The sequence below is a fragment of the Chiloscyllium plagiosum genome, chromosome 16, assembly GCF_004010195.1.
Source record: "Chiloscyllium plagiosum isolate BGI_BamShark_2017 chromosome 16, ASM401019v2, whole genome shotgun sequence".
In the NCBI taxonomy this organism is placed as follows: Eukaryota; Metazoa; Chordata; class Chondrichthyes; order Orectolobiformes; family Hemiscylliidae; genus Chiloscyllium; species Chiloscyllium plagiosum.
The window spans coordinates 45,162,351-45,186,193 of record NC_057725.1 but is presented as its reverse complement, the minus strand read 5'-3'; the positions used below and the strand labels follow the sequence as shown (position 1 = coordinate 45,186,193).

The 23,843-nt window shown below is 41.2% G+C and overlaps 1 protein-coding gene and 1 long non-coding RNA gene across 5 annotated transcripts in view; one reads left to right on the top strand and one right to left on the bottom strand.

The window, feature by feature from the left end:
* The window catches only part of LOC122557849 (cathepsin D-like), a 28,202-nt gene extending 20,098 nt beyond the window's left edge, over window positions 1-8,104 (top strand). The window contains exons 3-9 of the mRNA XM_043705967.1: window positions 277-400; window positions 1,826-1,944; window positions 4,584-4,783; window positions 5,027-5,149; window positions 5,603-5,747; window positions 6,152-6,250; window positions 7,127-8,104. Of these exons, the coding sequence (XP_043561902.1) occupies window positions 277-400; window positions 1,826-1,944; window positions 4,584-4,783; window positions 5,027-5,149; window positions 5,603-5,747; window positions 6,152-6,250; window positions 7,127-7,288 (972 nt within the window). The 3' untranslated portion in view covers window positions 7,289-8,104. The remainder of the gene's footprint in view (window positions 1-276; window positions 401-1,825; window positions 1,945-4,583; window positions 4,784-5,026; window positions 5,150-5,602; window positions 5,748-6,151; window positions 6,251-7,126) is intronic.
* LOC122557850 overlaps window positions 1,003-23,843 on the bottom strand; it is a 24,567-nt gene continuing 1,726 nt past the window's right edge. Inside the window, exons 2-4 of one of the 4 annotated variants that reach the window (XR_006313958.1) lie at window positions 15,246-15,340; window positions 13,544-13,686; window positions 9,988-12,798 (exon numbers count right to left, since the gene is read on the bottom strand). This is a non-coding gene — a long non-coding RNA (uncharacterized LOC122557850). Of the gene's footprint in view, window positions 1,109-9,987; window positions 12,799-13,543; window positions 13,687-15,245; window positions 15,341-23,843 lie in introns of those variants that run through there. The other 3 variants (XR_006313959.1, XR_006313956.1, XR_006313957.1) reach the window with 3 other exon arrangements.

Below are 23,843 nucleotides of genomic sequence, written 5' to 3'. Positions count from 1 at the left end.
CCACAAATCAGTGCAAGACTTGTCAATTGCTACATTTGGTCTTTCTAGTCCCAGGGTGGCCATATCTAATTATAGTATCCTAACTGCAGATCCACCTGGGGCAGTTAAGTTCTCTGAAGATTTTTAAAATTGGGGTATGGTTGGTACAACATCAGCTGGATATTAAAGCATTAATCTAGAAATGTGAAGTGATATATTTTGGTTAAAATTAGGTATTGCAAATGTTTCATAGAGTTGCTATACTTAAAATTGTTTGTTTGTTTTTCTCTTTTCTAGGCCCAGTATTATGGAGAGATTGGTATTGGCACACCACCTCAAATCTTCACTGTGGTTTTTGACACTGGTTCCTCCAACCTCTGGGTTCCTTCCATTCATTGTTCCCTAACTGACATTGCTTGCTGTGAGTTTATTTATATTCTTTCAGGACCCCCTTTCTGCCATGCATTACCATGTCTCTTATGTGGTTGGCCTTCTAGATGGTACCTTAGGATACGTCCAGCAATGTAATACATGTTCTACCTTTTTGAGTATTCAGTATGGTGGAATTGGATTGAAACATCAGTTAACCATTTGGGTTACAAGCTAAATTAGGAAATGGCGTTTAGGTGGGTTGAGGATGGTTTCTTCTGATAGGATAGTTTGTGACAAGCTCCTAGCAGTCTCCAATGGTTTTAAACTTCAAACTAAAGATTTTCAGACTAACAGGTGCTGGAAATGGACAAATTTCACACCTAAGATAGATATGGGTGCTCTGAAATGCAAGAGGGGGAGTTTGCCTCCAGTATTGAGGTACCCAATCCTGCATTTGCATGCGGAGAACATGGGGGAGGGGGATCTTTTGGTCAGTCCAGCAATTTTTTGCCCCTCCTTAATTGCCCAGATATTAAGAAAGCTGAACTTTGATATTATACTGAGTTACAGATGAGGGGAAAGTCTAAAAGTGCTTATTACTCAATGCTTGATTTATATTTGGCAAAAATATAGCTTGTTTTTTGTAAAAAAAAAAAAAAAATCCTACATATCTAGGAGTGATGAAACTTTTTTATAAACTGGTGGTTTCGAGTCCACTTTATCAGCTTTAGGACACCTTGTCATGACTTGGAATCATCTGCAATAAAGTGAAAGCAAAACAGAAGCTGAGAACGAATGTCAACACATGCAATTATATTTCAGTTTCCATAATTTTTAAGATATTAATAATTAACAACATCCCTAGTCACTTGCTTTACAAGACGTGTAAGTAGGAAGGAGTTTGAAGATTTTCTAAGCTGCAATAATGCCTCTATTTCACTGTCTGCAGAATTAGGGAAGAGAGGCAAACTCCTAGCAGGAGCTATAATTGGGGAATGCCCAACTATCTGAAATGCTTCTGTTGAAGGGATGCATGCACTTATTCAAGTCTGGACAAAAATGAGCAGGGAGGGATGATAATGAAGTATTTTCTTATTTTGGACCATATGTAAGACTTTAATGAAGATCAGGGGCTCCAAGGTTGTGGTTGAGGTTATTGGATGGTTCGCCAAGCTGGTTGATTTTCTTGCAGACATTTTGTCTCCTGTTTGGCTCACCTCTTTAGTGCTGTGTAGCCTCTGGATGATCCAAAGGTTACACAGCACTGAAGATGTCACCCAGCAGGGAGATGGTTTGCAAGGCAATCGACCAGCTCAGCAAACTGACCAACAACTGCATGTAAGGGGAGACTGCAGCTTCAGAATGAGGAAGAAATCATTTAAAATCTACCGACAATCCTTTCACTACCATCTGTAGTATGAGAGCTAAAATGTGTTGAAGTTCAATTAATCCCTTTTCTTGTTTTTTTTTTAAGTGCTGCATCACAAGTATAATTCTGAAAACTCTAGCACATATGTGAAGAATGGGACTGAATTTTCTATTCAGTATGGTAGTGGCAGCCTATCAGGATACCTCAGCCAGGACACTGTAAGAGTACGTATAGATTTTTTTTAAACCATTACTGATTAATTGGAAAACAGTTGGTCAATAACTTTAACTAATCCCTTTTTTTTTGGATGAAGCCTTTGTCACAACCAGTCCATAGTGAAGGTTTCCCAATTTATTAAAGCTCCATATAGCCCCCAAATTGTTATCTGCCCAGTTGTGGAAGAATGAGCTAGTTTTCCCCTTTTGGTTATTGACCCTTCATTGCTGCAAGGTGAACTTGAGAAGATCCCCTTCCCTATGGACACCACACTCTCTGATCAAAATAATAGAATTCCTCTTTTTTTTTCCCAAATGGCCCCAACTTAACCAGGCCTGAGTTACTGAACACAGTTTTACATGCAAATTTTTACTGTATCAGTTGTATATGGTAGAAATGACAAAAGCTACTCTACATTGCATGCCTGTGTAGCTCATGACCAGTAGTTGATAAAATTTTAATAGTTGACCATTCAATTTAGACATTCTAGGTTTTTCAGATTAGCTGAATACAGTTTACCACAAACTGGCGTAACTTGTTTTTAACAATCTGAGAATTTTTAAAATCTGCAACAGTGGTGGGAGTCTTGGATGGTTTTTCATTTGTGGCCTTCACTGTGTGCTAGTTCTTGAACCCAGACTAGTGTACACAAGTACCTCTGCCCATGACACACCCAAACACCGAATTAAAATTCAGTTTTAACCTCCACCCATGTGTATTCTTGAAAATTGAAAGTGCACCCATGTCCCTTTTGCTCAGACTACTATCCTGTCTTTCAAAGACTGATATCCTCCGATTGCAACTCCATTGATAGTACTTTTCTCTCTTTCTTTTTGCATTTTTTTTAACTCTTCTGTCTCCATGCTGTACATCTCAATGACTGACATTGAGTTAATCTCCCAGGCAGCCAATGGATTTGCATCTTTTTGGCTCTAATGTTTCCTTTCAAACAATGTTCTTTTGGATTTTTAAATCCCAACACCTTTCTGTTGATCTTGTGATGTTCTGTGGTTGTGATCTATTGTGAAGTACTGCAATTCTATGCAAAGTTCTCTGTCCCACAGATACAAGAGACTGTTTGTTTGGATAAGGAGCTTTAATTTCAAATACTGTTTTCAGGCACACATAAACTTCAGCTGATGAACTACATGCATTAGAGAGATGGTATTCCCATTTTAGGGAAACAAATGTGCTATAGTCTTTGCTTCGTGCTTAACAAATTGTGATCTCTCATCCCTGTTTTAAGTGATCAATCTGGGTGCAGTCAGTGGACGGTTTTTTGGTTTCAGATGCACTGTACCCAACATCATTTAAACATGAGACTTCATGAATGTGTTTAGACTTTAATAGACAGTTCACCAATTGATCACTTTTTCAGCAGCATTGTTAAAACTTAACTGTTCATTTTGTATTATATGCAATTCAGTGTTCATGGAGAAAGCAAGTTTAAATGTTCAGACAAAGTCAACACCACCTATTTTAATAGAGACTTCATTTGCTCTTAATTCTTCCCTTCTGCTAGCCCGTGCTTTTCTATACTTTCTGATCTTTGCCAAAAGCATCATCTTGAACAACGTTCACAGTTCATTTTCCATAATTGCAACCTAACTTGTCATTTGTTCTTGCTATTATAAATACAGCTGATTGTTTAACACTCTTTTATTCACTTTTTGATTTTGTTTTGAATCTAATGTCTAACATTAATTGCATCAAATCAAACCTGAATTATGACTCCTGTGATGAGTGGAATGGCATGGGAGTTTCATGTTCTTTGCTGTTTGGATAAGGAGTTCAATGTTTCTTGTGTCCTTTTTTCTTTCCCAAAATATCTCTCTTTCAAGCATGTGGTCTCCCAATTCTGCTTCTAATACAATGTGGCCTTATTTAATGAAATTGAAGTGTTTTGTTGGCTTGAGATGAAGCCCAGGGTTCGGGATCCTCAGTGTTCCAAAATTCCTGGGTGTTCTGAGTTGTGATGGGTGTGAAACTTAAACAAAACCTTTTTAATATTACCCTGACTTGCATAAGGCCTGTGTTTAATCTGACTTTTTTATTTTTCTTCATCTTAGTTTTTAAAAACCTAAATTTTAATTGATCAGTGCTTTTTGAGTAAGACCTGGAAAGTGAGTATTTTTTTTGTGTGGGACAAAGAAGCTTGCAGCACAGAAGGTGATATTTGGGGTTTTTTAAAAATAAAAACAGCAGATGCTGGAAACTCAGAGCAAAATTGCTGGAAAAGCTCAGCAGGATTGGCAGCAGCTGTAGAGAAGTCAGAATTAGTGTTTCGGGTCCAGTCACCCTTCGAACTCAAACGCAACCCCATTTGTGTTCTCTATGCTGCCTCCAAGACCTAATCAAATTTAATGTCTCCACTTGACCTTAACCAATAATTCTACAAATTCATCCACTTCAGAAATTTCCTTTTTAATTAGTATTTTTCACTCGCTGGTCTCATCCTCCGATCCAATCACTTTACCCGACTTGTTTGAAGATAACAGTTCTGGTGACTTTTTCTTAAGCGTAGATGCACCGAGGTTCTTTACTAAGTTGGGGAAATGGTGTTTCACTAAGCTGAGCGGGAGAGTGATGTTATGGTAAATGCTGAAGATTTTTGTTTTAAATGTGGTCTGCTGTCTTTGTTCTACAGATTGGTGACATCAAAGTTCCAAACCAGTTGTTTGGTGAGGCCATCAAACAGCCTGGTGCAGCTTTTATTGCTGCAAAGTTTGATGGAATTCTTGGCATGGCCTACCCCAAAATCTCAGTTAATGATGTTGATCCAGTGTTTGATAATATCATGAAGCAGAAGCTGGTGCAAAAGAATGTGTTTTCGTTTTACTTGAACAGGTAAGATGTAGAAGCCAAACCAATTCCAAATATCTTGTGATTCTCCCCTCTGCAACAGGAGCCTCTTGTTTTGCTCATTTGAATATGCCAGAATGAACTAGTTAGTTCCATGTGCTATACACCATTGTTTAGTCAGTCATGCAAAGATGTCTATATCCAAATGAGAAATAAACTGCTTACAAGCCACTCTGCATACACTCAAATTGTTCAAGATGATGGCGATGTACTTTTTTCAATTTCTAGGAATCCAGAAACTCAACCTGGGGGGGAGCTTCTGTTAGGTGGCACTGATCCCAAATATTACACTGGAGAATTCTACTACTTGAATGTCACCCGCCAGGCATATTGGCAAATCAAAATGGATAAGTAAGTTTTTAACATTCAGAAGTGAACTTGTATCTGTGTGCAGCATGTAAAGCTGGTATTAAACAGGACAGTAACATTTTGAGGGTATTTGATCTGTCTTTGGGTTAGCTGTGCCTATAGTACAGATTGTTATGACTGGTCAAAGATTTTAGAACCATGCAGCGATTACCTACAGGTAGTAGGTGGTCCTATTATCACTTGCTTACGAGAGCAATTCAAAAGTACTCTAGGCTTGTGAACATTTTACACACAATGAGATAAGCTTCCCCAAAAATATGGGTGAGTTTCTATTGCTGGTGATTACACTACCTGAAATGGTTGATTTGAGTCTTCAGCAATGTATGTTAATCTTTGATTGATAGATACTGTTTTAGGGAATAGAGTTGTGCTGCATTTTGTATGTTTTGGGTCTGCCCTATTGACCTTGCTCTGGTGTCTTTTTCTTTGATACAGAATTGCCATTGATGACTCTTTGGTCCTTTGTAAAGGAGGCTGTTCAGCTATTGTGGACACAGGAACATCTTTGATCACTGGACCGGCTGCAGAAATTCAGGCTTTACAGAAATCCATTGGAGCTATACCACTTACGCAAGGCCAGGTGAGATGACACATTGTCTGTCATGGGTGACTAGGGATACATTGAGGAAAGATGATTCTGAGCTCTTGATCATGTGGTCCATTGGGAAATGCCTGTGTTAGGAAATTATTAGGAAATGCCCAATTTCCTAATAATTGAAACATACTTGACTGTACTTTCTATGATTTGAGAAGCCTGTTGGCACTCGCTATCTGAAGTCATGTGAAGCACAGCCACTTGGGGACTGTACCTGGAGGCTGTTTTTCCCTCGACCCCCCCCCCCCCCAGTTTTGGAGTGAGCAACTGTTGGAGAGTGGGGAATGTGGAAATGTATTTGTCCAGGAGCTGATTTTCTATTGCAGAATTGTGTACTGTAATAAATTGCAACTAGCAATAACAAAACTTGTATATATTTTCTTTCACAGTACAAAGTTGATTGCAACAAAGTTGCCTCCCTTCCTCCCATCAACTTTAGCCTGGGAGGGCAGAGCTTTACTCTGACTGGAGAGCAGTATATCCTGAAGGTGGGTACTTAGTTTTATTTTAGTTTGTTTCTGCATGATTCTTCAAAGGAATAGACCAATGCTTTTTAAAAGAAAAGTTTCACATTGTTGGTATTTGAAAAAGCATACTTTTGTAAGCCTGTACAGTTGTATTAAATTTAGGATGGATAAGTGCCCCACCACCTTTTTGTTATTTAAAATTTCTTTTTCCACTCTGACGTAATGTTAACAATTTAACAGATTGAAGATATAAAGCAGAGACGAGCTTATAGGGTATTTTTAAGACTGCTATCTCCGAGTTGGAATACTGTGCATTAGGGAGCCACTTGGGAGAGATTCTCATGCTTCAGTATCTTTTTTAAACCAGATGCATGCTATCCACTGTAACATGCTGCATATGATCAACTGATGCAGCTGTTTTTGTCTACACGAGTAACAGATCTACCTGGATAACTGAGGTAGTACTCTGGCTTTGCTAGAAGTTAATTTGTACTTGTTCCTGGAATATGGACATCACTGATATTATCTACCCTCTTTTTTTTTTTAAAAAATGGTGGCAGGGTGGCCTCTTGAACTATTGTCCTTGTGTGTATTAACAAGAAGTTACAGGAGTTGGATACTAAAACCACATTGTTAACATCAGAATGATATAAGAGGTTCTCGTTGGCTGCTCCAGTTCTTCAAGTTGGTAGATATTGTCCATTTAGGAGGGACTGCTGATGGAGCTTCAGCAACCTCTTTACACATGCTGTAAAGCTGGCACAGTGCAGTCACCGTATACCTAGTGGACAAGGAAGTGAATGCTTAATTGCTGGATGTTTTGGCCTAACATGGGCTGTGGGGGAAGAAGTAGTTTTTGTTCTCGGTGTATTTTGACATTTCACTTTTTTTTTTCAGGAAACACAAATTGGTGTGACCATCTGCCTGAGTGGATTCATGGCCCTTGACATTCCTCCACCAGTTGGTCCAATGTGGATTCTTGGAGATGTCTTTATTGGGCAGTACTATACAGAGTTTGACCGAGACAACAATAGAGTTGGATTTGCAAAGGCTGTATAAAAATGGCTGCCATGTTTAACAATCAACTGGAATATTGATAATTGGAGTACAGATGTTAAAAACCTACTTGCAGCAGTAATGATGGGAATCCTTTAGACTATAACTTTATCATAATGACTTTCCAAGTGCTTAATTATGGGCTGATTTTACTTTCAAGCTAACTAAGATCAGCATGTTAGTGTTCTATTGGGAATGTAAGATGTGCTGTGCAGGGATTAGACTATCTGTTTCACAATGTTTTTACCTTAAGGCCTTGATCTGATCCTTGTTTTTGAGGTGGCCAGAGTTTCTCCTCTTGGATCCAAGTACCAGTTTGCTTCACTTGAGATTCTGTTTTTTTTTTACTGAAAATGACATACAATACAATGCAGATTGTCATGCCATGGGAGGGAGAGAAATCTGAAACTATACACCTGCTAATTCTCTCAAATGGGGGGCAAAAAAAATGGAACCACAAAGTAACAAAAACTTAATGGGAGGGGATGATCAGTAGAATCTAGAAATGTTAAACAATGGCAAGATTTCTTAAGAGATTACATGATTTTAATTATTTTAGGGTTATTTGACATTTGTTCTAATTGTAATAGGACTAGTTGGAATTAAATGCGATAGATTTGCACATGCATACAATTTTAAATTCTTAACATGAATTTAGTTCAGGTCACTTGCCTCCAGTCAGATGTCTCTCTGTCTGTCTGTCTGTCTGTCTGGAGTACTATTTGGACCCAATGTAACCCTTTCAAGATGAGCTGGTTCAACCAATGTCTCAACTATACAGCCTGGTAACATTAAAGAATTTGTCACCATTTTGAAAAAGGCAGTGCATGTTTCTGACTGACCACCCATTACTTGATGACTAAACTGCAGTTGTCCAAGTTACAAATCTGTTATTCAGGTGTAAAGATGTTTTCTGATGCAATGCACAAGAGCTTGAACAATTTCTGTGTAGTGATGCTTGAGACCAGACAAAGCGCTTGTCTGTTGCCATAGCAAGATTTCATTGGAACTCGTCACCAACCTGTTGCAAGAGGCTGTTTGAGGGACACTACCCTTCTATAAGAATTACTGACTAGGAGACTCTCCTCTTGCCTCATGCATTGGCATATTAGAAGGATTGGCTGGTTAATAATCCCCCCATCTGGCCACTCTATGAATGCACCATCTGTGACTGAAGTCCTGGAGTGGAACTCGTCCCTCTGTCTAAAAGACAGAAGTTTACAGTTTCTACCTGTTGTACCATAAGGTCTTATATTCTTGAAGCTATTTTTCTTTTTTTTTCTAGTTAGACCAAGACGAGCTCATTGAGCATGTTCTGTTCAATATGATCATGACTGATCTTTGGCTTAACTAACTTTCCTTCCCACTTCCCATATTGCCTTGATTTTTAACTGAGACCAAAATCTATCCCAGCCTTTTAAATATCAGTGTTAGAGCATCCACAACTCTCCTTGATATTTGCAAAGATTCATAACATTTTTGAGGGAAAGATTTCTTTGCATCCACGTCCAAAACTGTGGGTTTTTAGCAGAGCTGATATTGCCCCATTGGTTTAAATTATTTAGCCAGGGAAATATCGGTCTACACTCCAGAATCCTTCAGAATCTTGAATGCTTCAGTGAGATCGCCCATTATTCTTCTAAAACTGAGATTATTGACCCAGTTTACACCAGTTTTTCTGCTCCCCTACACTTTATGCTGTTTCTCTGTCCAAATGTATCACTTCTCACAGAACTTCATCTACCATTCATCTTGTGATTGGAAGCTGACTCCAAGAGTACACTAGAGAGATCAGTGCTTAGATTCCTTGTTCTTGAATATAAATGTTCTTGGATTACAGGCTGGTATAGATATATTGGGCTGATCAGTGAAATTTAACTCTTGAGGTGATGCACTTGAGAAGTAACAAGATCAGAGAGTACTGAGTGGCAGGACATGATCCTCAGGAGTAGAGTGGCGCTGGAAAAGTGCAGCAGTTCAGGCCGCATCAGAGGAGCAGGAAAATGGACATTTCGGGGAAAAGCCCTTCAGGATGTTCAAAGGAACACCAGGACATTGGGGTGCTTGGCCAGATCCCTGAAGGCAGTAGGACCGGTTAATAGGGCAGTCAATAAGGCATAGGAACACTTGCCTTTATCAGTCATGACAGATTAAAGAGCAGGGAGGTAATTTTGGAGCTTTTAATCAGGCTACAGCTGGAGTGGTGTGATCTGGTCACCACACTACAGGAAGGATATGATTATACTGAAGGGCAGAGGAGGTTCACTAGAATGTTGACTGGACTGGAATGGTTGCTGCTTCAGACTAGTGAAAACTGAAGTGGGGACACAATTGAGGGGCATGGCCAGGGTGGATTGAGAGCTGCTGCTTCCCTTAATTGAAAGGTCAATAACAGGGCATTTTTTTAATGGTGAAAGGCTAGAAGTTCAGAGGGGATTTGAGGAATTGTTTTCACCCAGAGGATGATGGGATTCTGGAATGCACTACCTGGGAGAGTAGAGGCAGGAAATATTATTATATTAAGGAAAATATACCTGGATGACATTGAATGCTCACAATTCAAATGCTATGGGCCATGTGCAGAAAAGTGGGACTAGTGTAGGTGGAGAATTGATGAGCTGAAGGGTCTCTTCTATACTGTGGTTGGTTTGGTTTTTCTCCCACCTATTTGCCCACTCCACCTTTTCAATGTGTTTTTTTTTCAAGTTCTACACTGCCCTCAGCAGTTTATTATGCTTCCATGTTTTTAAATCCTCTGCAAACATAAATTATCCTTTCCCCATTGTGGTCTAGATCATTGTCTGTCTGGAAAATAAAAGGTCTCAATGCTGACCTTGGGGATCTTGAGTAATGTGTTCCTCCAGCCTAAAAAAAAAATTGATTTTAACCATTACTGTTTCCTATCCCTCAGCCAATTGTCATGTTGCCACTGATCCTTGTACTGCACAAGCATTAATTTCACTCTTCCTATCTGTCTCCCTGTCTCCTCACTGAAGAAATCTGTGGCACTCTCTAATTAACCAACATTTTTCTATGGGGCTATTAATTAGCTCTCAAATTTGTTTCTGGAAATATCGCCCCCTATGTTTAAACTAGCTGATCTGTAATTGCTGGTTTTATCCTTGCATTCCTTTTTTTTTTGAGCAAGGGCACAGTGTTTACAATTAGACTCTGACCACCAGAGTCTAAGCTTGGAGGAAAAATAGATGGCTAGTGATTGCACAGTTTGCACTTCTCTTCCTCCAGTATCTCTTGGATGCATCTCAAGTAGTCCCAGAGTTGTCAAACTTAACACTAACCCAATCCTTAATTTAAACCCTTTTTTAGTTACTGAATTTCCTGTCGAGGCCTGCTTCTTCTGGTGTAAGGATAGATGAGAAGCATTTTAATACTCCAGCCATGCTCGCTGCTTCCATGTGTAAATCTTCCTATTGGTCCCTAAAATGTCCTTTTTCCTGTCACTAATGGTTTTTAATCACTTCAGATGTGGATGCAGTACTGATTTGCAATCTGGGATGGGCAGGATATTGGGTGGTGTTATTTTGAATTGCTGCAGTCCTTCAGTTGTTGCACAGCTTTTGAGGTGTTAAAAGGCTGCTCTAGGATTTTCAGTGACATGAATTTATAGTTTCAATTCCGGCTAGTGTGTAACTAGGCTGGATTTGAGAAATGTAGGTGTTGCTTCACCTGAAAGGTGTGTTTGGGGTCTTGGATGGTGAGAAGGTCAAAGGTAGGGCTGTGGGTACCCAAACGTGCCCTAGTTATGCCTGTCCCTTTTGTGGGATATGTGCTGATACTCTGTTCTCCTCCATATTCCAGCCCCAACCCACCAAACCTTTTGTGTATCAATGATTTCATCATTGGTGCTGCTTTCCTCCCATTTGGAATTGGGAAAGGTTTATCTATTTTACTTTCAATTTCTGTCCTGCTGTCTCCTTCACCTGGTCCATCCCTTCCTCATTTCCCTTCAACATCTGTTTCCATTTCTGGGAGTAGATTGGTCACTAATATCCACTACAAACCCACCATGCATCCTCATTTGCTGCTTCATTCTGTTGCGCTCGCACACGCTCTCTCTTGCCATGCAGCTGGGTCCCACCCATCTCCCACACTTTAACCCTCACCCTCTCTCTCTTCCCTCCCACAGTAGCAATAGGGTTCCCCCTTGTACTCACTTACCAGCCCAGCATGTGATCATTTATCTGCCTTTTGCGCCACCTCCCACAGGATGCCACCACTAGACACATTCCCCTTCCCTTCTTGTCAGTTGCCTTCAAGGACTGTTCCCTCCCCCTTCACTCCCTACTCTTGTACCTCCTATGGTTTTAAAGGGCAGGTGCAGTGAGGGGGAGGATGAGTGTAATACTTGCCACCTCCCTCAGTATCCAAGAACCCAAACACCCCTTCCAGGTGCAGCAGCATTTTACCTGCACTTCACTCAACCTAGTCTACTGCACTCACTGTTCACAATGTGGTCTCCTCTACATTTGGGGAAGTAAAATGTAGACTGGGTGATCATTCTGCAGCACATCTCTGTTCTGTCTACAAAAAAGACAGAGCTTCCAGTTGCTTGCACCTTAACATACCACCTTATTCCATGGCCAACATCTGGCTCAGGCTTACTGCAGTACTCCAGTGAAGCTCAGTGCAAGTTGGAAGAACAGCATCTTGTTTTCCACGTAGGAACATTTTAATGCCATCTAATCTCCAGATAGAGTTCAACCGTTTTAGGGCTTGACAACGTTGCCATGTCTTTCCTCCACCTCCATGCACCAGGCCTTGTTATTAGATGGGTTGCTACCATATACTACCCACCATCAGTCACAAAGTGTCCCTATAAGCAGCTATTCATTCTCCCAAGCAGACTTTTCCCCACTCTCTGACTTTGGTTGGTTTGGTTTGGTTGGTTGTCTCTGTGGGTTCTATCTCTATCCATAATTTATTCCTCCCCTTCCTCTGCACCTCATCTACATAAATACCAACCATTTCAGAACTGATTGGTAGCTAGGAAGAAGGGTCACTGGATCCAAAACATCAACTCTGATTTCTCTCCAAAGATGTTGCCAGACCTGTTGAGCTTTTCCAGCAATTTTGTTTTTGGTACCAATTTGATTTATCCTCAGATACAACTCTCCAGCCCTAACAACATTTCAGTAAATCTTCTCTGCACTCTCCCTAGAGCAATTCTATATGTCCTGTAGTTTAGTGACCAGAACTGTACACAATACTATGACTAAGTTGTAGTCTCCAGTGACTTGCAGAGTTTCATCATTTATATCTGTACTTTTGTATTCTATACCTCTGCCAGTGAAGGGGAGCAATCATTTGCCTTTTTTATAACCTTATAAACTTGCCTTTAGGGGCCTGTGTAATATGCTAAGATCTCTTCTCTCCCTATGATACAAAGTTCTCGGTCACTTAAATGTTTTCCCACGGCACTTTACTGAGCTCTTCAGAGTTAGATCTAATGGAGCCTCTTGTCTTGCAGGACTGGACTTCTGTAGAAACTTTTCCTAAACACAAAATATAAGAGCATGTCTTTTATGCAATCATTAAGTCAGTTGACACTCATACAATGAAAATCACCCATTGTAATTATGCACAGAATCTCTGTAGTGTAGAAAGAGGATATTCAGTTCCATTGTCCACCCTCCAACCCTCTGAAGAGCATCCCACCCGGACCCAACCCCTCCCTCTATCCCTGGAACCCTGCAATTCCCGTGGCTACCCAACCTACCCTACCCATTTCCTGGACACTAGAATAGCTAATCTGCCTAATTCTCATTTTTGGACTGGGAGGGTGGTGAGAGCCAGAGCACACAGACAGTGAGAATGTGCAAGCTCTACACAGTCACCCAAGGGTGGAGTTCAACCCAGGTCCCTGACACGGAGGCAGCAGTGTGAACTACTGTGCCACCCCCAACTGGATCTTAAACTACTGTCTTACTGCATTGTTTCTGAGTTATCGCATACTTCTTTCAACATGTAAGTTCATTTAGTATAAGTTCTTTGCTCATTGTAAGCTTATTTTGCATACGTTTGATATTTACCAATAGAAGTGAGGTATTGTGCGCACTCCCTGAACCTTTGGTACTCATGAAAATATGCTGGAGCTCTAAGCTCCTTCCAGCATCAGAAAAGTCCTTTTGTTTTTTCTGTCTCTACAATCCAGGATTTCTCTCTTTTTTTTTTTGCCTGCTAGAATATGGACATGTAGCAATGGAGGGGACCATTGCTTAAGTCTTCCACTTCATTTACCATTGAGCTCTGTTACCTCCCCTGTTAGCTGTTTTCTGGATAGGCCTGCACAACCTCTCCACTCTGTACCAGCAGTGTTGTAAACCAAAGTAGGAGTCGAAAGCTCGAGCAGCCTCATTGCAGCTGGCAGTTTCGACTGCGACCTTCGGGTTTAAAAGAAATTCATTGGTTCTTCTGCTGATTTGTGTGTAGGAACAAACTGATCTGCACACTGATTGTTGGGCAAGTTTGGAGGCAGTGTGGTCAAAGAAGGCAACCCTGATGTGAGACTTGATTGAGGCCACCCACACTGTCAAGGTGTCCTCTGTTGGATAGGGGCTGTCTACATCCTGTGTATCTGTCAACAGCTGTTATGATTACTCTTTTTGTGATGCAGCAATAGTCTTATTGCTGCATGAGTTTCTTGAAACTTTTTGGTCTGGCAGGTTGTCTCTCTGGTTCCCTGGTTTTCACAGCATTGACAGCCTTTCAAGACTGCTCATGTGTTGCTGCAATCACATTGGAATATGTGTTGATATTTACACACGTCTGGTAGTCCCTGGGGATAAGGAAGCACTTGCTGATGGTAAGGAACTGAGTATGAAGCCTATAACAATGGGGGGGGTGATGCACCATACCTACCACACAGGTCTGGTTAACCAAGAATCTCTCCTACTCATACTCTGCCATCAGAATGATTCATAAATTGATAATCTTTTTGACCACTTCATAATGAGGGGTAAAGATAGAGTTAACAGTAGTTGTGTTTTCCTTGGGATGGGCGTTTTTCAAGACTGTGGGCAGCAAGGTGGCATAGTGGTTAGCACTACTGCCTCACAGCGCCAGAGACCCAGGTCAATTCCCGCCTCAGGCGACTGACTGACTGACTGTGACTGTGTAGAGTTTGCATATTCTCCCTGTGTCTGCATGGCTTTCCTCCGGGTGCTCCGGTTTCCTCCCACAGTCCAAAAATGTGCAGGTTAGGTGAATTAGCTACGCTAAATTGCCTGTAGAGTTATGTGAAGTGGTAAATGTAGGGGAATGGGTCTGGGTGGGTTGCGTTTATGCGGGTTGGTGTGGACTTGTTGGGCCGAAGGGCCTGTTTCCACACTAAGTAATCTAATCTAACCATGGGGCACATTTTTAAGGTGAGAAATTTAAAGACCAGGGACAAAGTTTTTACATAGAGGGTGGTTTGCCTGTGGATTGGACTTCGAGGGAGTGGTGGATTTGGTTACAATTACATTTTAAAGACATTTGGATAAATACATGAACAGGGACATTTGGAGGGATATGGAGCAGGCAGGCAGGTGGGACTAGTTTAGTTTGGGATTATGTTCTGCATGGACTGGTTGGACCAAGGGTCCATTTCCATACTATATAATTCTATGACTCTGTGTCACACCTTCCAAAGTGTTCAAGTCCTGAATTTCTCATCCAGATGCAAGGAAGTTATCAATATACCACAAAACCTCTTCTAGCTGATTGACATTGTGTTCTCACAACAGGAGAGAGTCTGCAACCACATTCGTTACATCAAACCACTTTTACTATCTATTTAGATGATATACAGGAGAAGCTTAAGCAGGATGTCTCCATGATCTTCCACAATCAAATTCTAGTTTCCATGGTGATCTGACCTCTTTTGTGTCATCTCTGATGCACTCTAGTTGTTAGCATATGGTTCTTAGTCCCATTGCCTACAACCAGGAGATTTCCTTACCTGGGTTTGACCTAATGCCCCGTGATTTCATCAAGTCCCAAGTCATTGTTGTGAAATCCAAGATTCCTGACTGCTGGTAGATCTGATACACTCTCCTGCCAATGATAATGGAAACATCAGGAATCATAATGATGGAATACAGAGTGTTGGCTGTAGGTTGACTTAGTGAGTGTGACCATGTCAAATTGATGCTTAACTAGTGTATCTCAATAATTCCCCATCAACTGAACAGAAAATACCTTTGTTATTCTTACTGCCTGCATCTAGGTGGTTTCTCTAGTTTTATTTTTTTTAGCAATGGTTGGATTGAACTGAGTATCCTGCTGGGCCTCCTGAGGGTAGTGAAGTGTCAACAGTTAAAAATCACAACACTAGGTTATAGTCCAACGGTTTAATTGGAAGCACTAACTTTCGGAGCACTGCTCCTTCATCAGGTGGTTGTGAAGTACACAATTGTAAGACACAGAATTTAAAGCAAAAGTTTACAGTGTGATGTAGCTGAAATGATACATTGAAAAATACCTTGATTGTTTGTGAAGTCTTTCATCTGTTAGAATGACCATGTTAGTTTCACTTCATTCATATGTAAATGACAAAACTTGTTTTTAGAAGTTATATTCTCAGGTGAACTTTAACAATTGGTATCGTGTGTGTGTGTGTGCGCGTGTGTGTGTGTGTCAGGGGTAGTATTGCTAATTAAGGGACCGTCCCAATACGAAGCGGACCTATCTTTGTGAAGTCCTGGAGTACCTGGGTAATCCATGATTACATAATCTGATCCTGAACGTAAAGGCTGAAAGTCATTTAGTCTTGATAAGAGATATGATCAACATCCCAGAATGGTTCTACCATCCAATAATTGGGAAAATAGTAGTGCCATTAGAGGTATCATAAAGAAGGTGGGTGTTGTTACCCACCCCACAAAGGGTTTGAATACCAGTGGTAATAGAGACACATTCCTCCATAAGGCACACACGAGATACGAGGTCCTTCAAGGAAGCAGTGACAACTGATAAATTTTATCATAGCACAGGGGATCATTTTAGGCACTTTCACATAAGTGCACCCCCATTCCTTACCATTGTAGCAATTGGATAAGATATTGTGGATTTATTGGAAGTCCATAATCCTGTAAATACTTTAGAACTATTCTAAAACCCAATGTTAGGATTTGGAAGAATAAAAGGGGTCAGGGAGTCTCTTGCTGAAGTAAGGACGTAACAAACTACTTTATCCTCTCCAAATAGTTTATTATGGGTTTCTAGAAACAAAGTGTTAGTGAAAGATAACATTTCCCCCTTTGTCTCTTTTACTACATGATCTATCTATCTGAAAGGGGACAATGCTTATTAGGAATGCCCATAGTACAAATATAATCAAACTGGCGCACAACACCTTTTACAGGGTAAAGACCATTTAGCCTTGTTCTGTAAATGAACTGTTCAATCTTTTTGATGCAGTTGACCATGCAATAGTCATTCTTGGTAACATGCATTTTTCAGCACACAAGGACATCTTCCTGGCATAATTGGTACACAGCCTCTGTTTGCTCAGGATCGCACAGGTAAACTGTCCCTTGTGTACCAATGACAATGGCAAGTCCACACAGCAGGGCAAGTTCGACCTTTATCATCTCCCCCTATTGCAAATTTGGAGGCCGTAGAGTGTCTGTTGTAATAAAGTATAAACCATTTCCTCCTTGTATACAAGTATATACAATATACACAATCAATTAAAATAGGCAGCAGCAAAGAAGTAACATAAACTAATCTAGTAGGGGTCACCCATATTCTGGTTTGAGCATCAAGGGAGTACCCTAATTTGAAGCCATAATGTGTGCTCTTCAGCAGGCTAGAAGCCCTAAGAGCAATTTTGAAATAAATAATTCTCAAATTAATCAAACTCAAATAGCCCACAAGCAAATATATTGCCCATACTGGCAAAAGGCTTGTTCATTTTAAACTCCTCACTAGAGGTCCCCTTCCTACCCATTATTTTCTTTATATGGAGGAGCCCAGGCATGGGCAAATTAAGCAAACCTATTTTTATAAATCCAGCTTTAAGATGTAATACTCTTTGAAGTTTTGCTACTAAAAGCATCAATATTACTAAAATTTAGATTAGTTCTGCAATATATTGTATTTTTTAAAAAACATATTAACCTTGTGCCCAATCAAATGGCCTGATCTGCAGCTTGCAGTATTTAGAATTAAGTGTAGAAACCAGATGGTGATTTTGAGCAGAAAAGTTGATGATGAATATTGGCTGGAGGCCAATGCTGTGCCCAAATTATGGTAACATGACACAAAGCTTTCAAACCACACTGAAATGTTCTTATATTGAGCTAACCCTAGAATTTGGACATTGGTACAGCCTTAAAATTATAAACCATCACTGTTTAGTATCAAATATCTAAGTGTATCAAATAGCTCAGCCAGACACTCCTTAGATTTAACAGCCCAATCCAAAGGTAAATCAAATCAATCAGTGTGCATTCTTATAAACTCCATACACAAAGCAAAGACATTTAGGCTTAGGATTATGTATGAAGTCAAATCACTTGATAATTCAGTCAGTAGTATATTGTGGTATAGAGTGCCTGTAATTATTGCAGAAATGGAAGTTTGCAAATTACTTCCAAATATCTAAACAATATGGAAAGCAATCCAAACACCAAACCTGTATTATTACAGTCAATAAGCAATAGAGAAATTAAACTCTACATTGTGTATCGGCACTGAACAGACAGTCTCATTTCCCCCGTGATTTCTGCACCTTAGCCAGGTCTGGCATACCGTCCTTAAACTGTGTCTAACCAGGTTTTGCTGGGGACCCAATGGGATCAGAAGTTTGGGGTGTAAGGCTTGGTAGCTGCACATACTTGCCCACTACAGTTTCATCAGCATGAGCTGAACATCTTGATAATTGTCAGACTGATTGTACAAAATAGCATTACTATAACGCTGAATCTTTATCTGTAATTCGGGGTGGAAACTCAACAAGTGATTAAGACATTTTAAAAGTCATCAATATAAATTGGAAGTTCATTTATTCAGTATTTAATATTTAAAATGTAAAATGTATACAGTTCCCAACTTTGAAATCCACTATAATTACCTGATTTTAGTCCCTTAATTTAAATCCAAGATTAGGTTCCTTAAGGTGGTCTTGACCAATCATTGCTTATTTACAATGCAATAGATTGTGAAATAACTGGAGCTGCCTTCAAAGGTCTTGTCTATTCAAATGGGAAAAAAAACCTTCTAATGCACGAATAATGGCCGAATCCAAAGACACATATTAACCATAGGATATTAATTTTGTTGCATGATTTATCACAACCTGATGTTGAATTAAAACTACAACAGTCATTGAGGGAGGGGACTTCCTTAATAAAGCTATGGCTGGCACACCATAATCACCAATGAAACCCTGTCTTAAAATTAAGTGGAAACAAACAAGTCTGAAACACAAAACAAAAAAGGTTATAATGTTATCTTCCTCCATATTAAACTGTTTTGAAATCGAATAACGTGGGTTTTCATGTAAGGATAAAAGAGATGATTTAGAAACTGACAGCAAGGCAGTCATGACCTGTGAAAAGGACAGGGTTTAATATTTTATTTCGTAATGACTGAAGGATCCTTAACTTTAAAAGAAATCACGTTACATTTCCAAAATGCATAACAGATTCAAAACAGTCCCGGATCTCGAGCTCCAGTGAACAAAGCACAAACACTCAATCACCAACAAACGAATGTGCATTCAAACTGAATCACAAAGGGTTAAACTTTCTAACAGCAGTACAGCTCTTTTTCCTCTCTCTCTCTGTATTACACACACACACACACCATATCTCAGTTTTTAGCTTGGGAGTTTAGTCTCATAAATCCTGGTTGTGGCACATCGTTGCTTAACCAAGTATGCAAGAATTGTACCACTGGCCAGCCTTATCTTTTAACACATTAAGAGCAACAGCCACCTTCATATTTCATAAACAAAGAACAATCACCAAAACGAACAAAAAAAAAGCAACAAAGCAAGACAAGCCAAGCCGAACAGATAACGACAGGGACAGCAGACAACAAAACTAATGAGTAGCCAACTATTGAACCTTTGACTAGGGAAAAGGGATGATTTTGTGAAAAACTTGTGATTTGTCCTCTGCCTCTTGCTTCTGGTGGAGGATGACTATAATCAAGAGGTTTACCACAAGTGTCATAGAAGTTTTGAGGGTAAATCTCATGAAAACGTCCTTGGTTCCCCTTTGTGGCCCTTCTATGGCAATTAGAGGTCCAATGGAGGGTACTGCCGCAAGTAAGGCAGTTTCGAGTCAGGCAGTCACGAGCCCAATGATATAGGCTGTTAGAATTAAAACAGGCCGAGTACAGACACCTAAAGGGAGTCCCTCTGCCATCCCCAGGACTGCAGCCTCGAATGGGTGCAGGGCCACTGCTATGATGCACGGGTAGTTGTTGAGGTGCCTCCTCTTGGACTACAAATTCTGATTTTACACGGATTGCTGGTCTGTCTTCACTCTGCTGATTCCACAAGGCCCTAATAGAATGATGGAGTTGATTAGGGGAGGCTTCAACCCAGTCTAGATTGTTTGTTTTGACTGTTGTGACTACCGAGGGCAGCAGGCAGTTTAATAGCGTCAAATTATACTTAGCATTAATAGCATTTAAATTCCAAGCCCGATCACTGGAATAAGACTCTTAACATTCTCTAAAACCTTCCAAAAAATCCTCCGCGGACTCCTTATTTTTGGGGTGAAGTTCAAGGATATGAGTAAAGTCAATAGGCTTTGCTAATACAGCAGATATAGCAGCGAGAACATTATCTTGTCACTTGTTTCTGGACTACAGCATTAAAATGATCGTGACCAATACATTCAGTAAAACGGGCATATTCAGAGCGGGTAAGCACTTGCTGCAGGAGTGCCCAAAGGTCTTTTGCATTACCATTATAAACTTTAATTGTAGTGTTTAAAAAAATCAACGAACTGCTAAGGAGTCTTGTGGCGGTTCGGTGCATTACTGAGGATGGACATAATTTCATAGGGCTTCCAAGGGCAATAAACATGGATAGTGGCATTAGGGACAGCACTTGTGGGTTCCGTAGTTCCCTCACAGGGAACATTCCTAATGTGGGTGCTTCGCCTTCTGCATTTTTAGAAGAGGAATTTAGAGGGGTTTCTAATTGCTGCATGAGTTGTTTATTAGAGGATCTGTGCTGTTTCAATCTTTGCTGACTGCGAGTATTGAAAGCAACAGCGTCAGTGAACTGGGGAGGGGGTGGGGGAACAGGAGTTTGCCACTAGTGACTTTTGTTTCTGTTGGTGTTTTGCTCGAATGCATTCATTTTTTGAAGACTTCAATAGATTTCATGGCACCATCAGCAGTTAGTTCAATTCCCAATTTAGTGGCATTATTCTGCCACGAGCTCAAAACTGATTCATGTCGAATCTGAGCTCAAAAACTGCATGAATTTATGTAAAACGCTGTTATTTCACTTTTTAGATTGGAATCAATCTAAACATCAGGTCATAGACAGAGAACACAGGGGGCTAACACCTTCAACATATTGTCTAGCTATCACCATTGTTAACAGCTAACCTGAGAATGCAACTTTAAAAAAAGGGTTTTGTGATTTGCACATGAAAGAAGTGAAACTATCACTGTACTCTAACAGATGAAAGGCTTAATAATCAATTCTTCAATGTATAATTTCAGTTACATCACACTGCAAGTTTTTGCTATAAATTCTGTGTTACGATGCCCTCCACCACAATCACCTGATGAAGGAGCGTCGCTCCAAAAGCTAGTGTGCTTCCAATTAAACCTGTTGGACTATAACCTGGTGTTGTGTGATTTTTAACTTTGTACACCCCAGTCCAACACCGGCATCTCCGAATCATGACTACTATCGACACCACTAACTGCCGGCTTAAAGTGGAGAGGATCTCCAAGAAGATCGCACATATCGACACAGACATCAAGTTTCTACAGGAATGCAGGCAAACAGGAAAGATCCCGAATGGATTACGGATCACGAACCCACTTAGGTCGACCTATAACACAGACTACGCAGAGAGACTTTGTCACCACACCTCTCGTAAACTTCTCAATCATCTCTTGCACCAACTCTACAGCAGGCGCCACAACCTTGAAATTCAGATGGAGTCCACACTCACAGCCTGTACTCAGGATACAGCAGTACAATTACGTGACATTGCCAAACAGACAAGGCAACAAAACTACACCACGTACATGCACGCCAAGAACAAAAAGCTGGAGTAACTTGGTATTCTCACCAGTAATAGCAAAGCCCGCCCTGGAACCACAGTAGACAACATTATCACTGCGGGGAAGTCTATTGTCAACTTATCGGACCACACCCTTCGACCGGAAGAGATTGTAGTCCTGAGTAGGGGTCTCAACTTCTGCCCCACCACCAAAATGGACCCGTTGGTTCTGGCAGCAGACACAGAGGAGTTCATCAGACGAATGAGACTCCGGGAATTCTTTCAAGGTGCTGGCAGTGATCCCACTGAGCCCACTGATGAACTAGAACAGTCATCACAGAGATCTGTAGAGGAGCGACCAAAGAAGGTGTCAACATGGACCCTACCAGAGGGCCACTGCCCTGGGCTTGGCATGTATGCTCAAACTGTCAGGAAATATATAAATGCCAGATTCATCAGCCGTACCCATAAGGTAGAGCAAAACATCACCCGTTCCCAACGCAGTGCCATCTAGGCTCTCAAAACCAATCACAACATTGTCATCAAACCAGCAGATAAAGGAGGAGCTGTTGTCATTCAGAATAGAACAGATTACTGCAAGGAAGTGTACCGACAACTGAACAACCAGGAACACTACAGGCAACTACCAGCTGATCCGACCAAAGAACATATCCGAGAATTAAACACACTGATCAGAACTCTGGATCCAGTCCTTCAGAGCTCCCTACGCGCCCTCATCCCACGTACTTCTCGTGTAGGCGACTTCTACTGCCTTCCAAAGGTACACAAAGCGAACACACCGGGGCGTCCCATCGTGTCGGGAAATGGGACCCTAAGTGAGAATCTCTCTGGCTATGTGGAAGGCATCTTGAAACCTATTGTACAAGGGATCCCCAGCTTCTGTCGCGACACTACGGATTTCTTACAGAAACTCAGCACCCATGGACCAGTCGAACCAGGAACATTCCTCGTCACAATGGATGTTTCCGCACTCTACACCAGCATCCCCCACAATGATGGCATCACGGCAACAGCCTCAGTACTCAACACCAACAACTGCCAATCTCCAAACACCATCCTACAACTCATCCGCTTTATCCTCGATCATAACATCTTCACCTTTGACAACCAATTCTTCATCCAGACACACGGAACAGCCCTGGGGACCAAATTTGCACCCCAATATGCCAACATTTTTATGCACAGGTTCGAACAAGATTTCTTCTCTATGCAGGATCTCCAACCGACATTGTACATCAGGTACATTGATGAAATTTTCTTCCTCTGGACCTATGGCGAGGAGTCACTGATAAAACTACACAGTGACATCAACAATTTTCATCCCACCATCAAACTCACCATGGACTACTCTCGACTGTCTGTCTCATTCTTGGACACGTCTGTCTCCATCAAGGACGGACACCTCAGCACCACACTCTACCGCAAACCCACAGACAACCTCACAGTGCTACACTTCTCCAGCTTCCACCCAAAACATATTAAAACAGCCATCCCCTATGGACAAGCCCTACGCATACACCAGATCTGCTCAGATGAGGAGGAACGTGACGGACACCTGGAAGTACTCAAGAATGCCCTCACAAGAATGGGGTACAATGTTCAACTCATCGACCACCAGTTCCGACGTGCCACAGCAAGGAACCGTAATGACCTCCTCAGGAGACAGACACGGGCTGCAATTGACAGGGTACCCTTCGTTGTTCAATTCTTCCCAGGGGCTGAAAAATTACACCATGTTCTTCGTGACCTGCAACACATTATCAATGGAGATGAGCACCTCACCAAAACCTTCCCCACACCTCCACTACTTGCCTTTAAACAACCGCCAAACCTCAAACAGATCATTGTTCGTAGCAAGCTGCCTGGCTCTCAGGACAACTCCATACAACCCTGTCACGGTGGAGGCTGCAAAACGTGTCAGATTGTGGACATAGATACCACTATTATGCGTGGGAATACCTCCCACCATGTACATGGCAGGTACTCATGTGACTCAGCCAACATTGTCGTATCTTATACGTTGCAGGCAGGGATGCCCAGAGGCATGGTACATTGGGGAAACTGAGCAAAGGCTACGACAACGGATGAATGGGCACCGCACAACAATCAACAGACAGGAGGGTTCCCTCCCAGTTGGGGAACACTTCAGTGGTCCATGACATTCAGCCTCGGACCTTCGGGTGACCATCCTCCAAGGTGGACTTCGGGACAGGCAGCAGAGGAAAGTGACTGAGCAGAGGCTGATAGCTAGGTTCGGTACTCATGGGGAGGGCCTCAACCAGGACCTTGGGTTCATGTCACATTACAGGTGATCACCATTGCACCACACA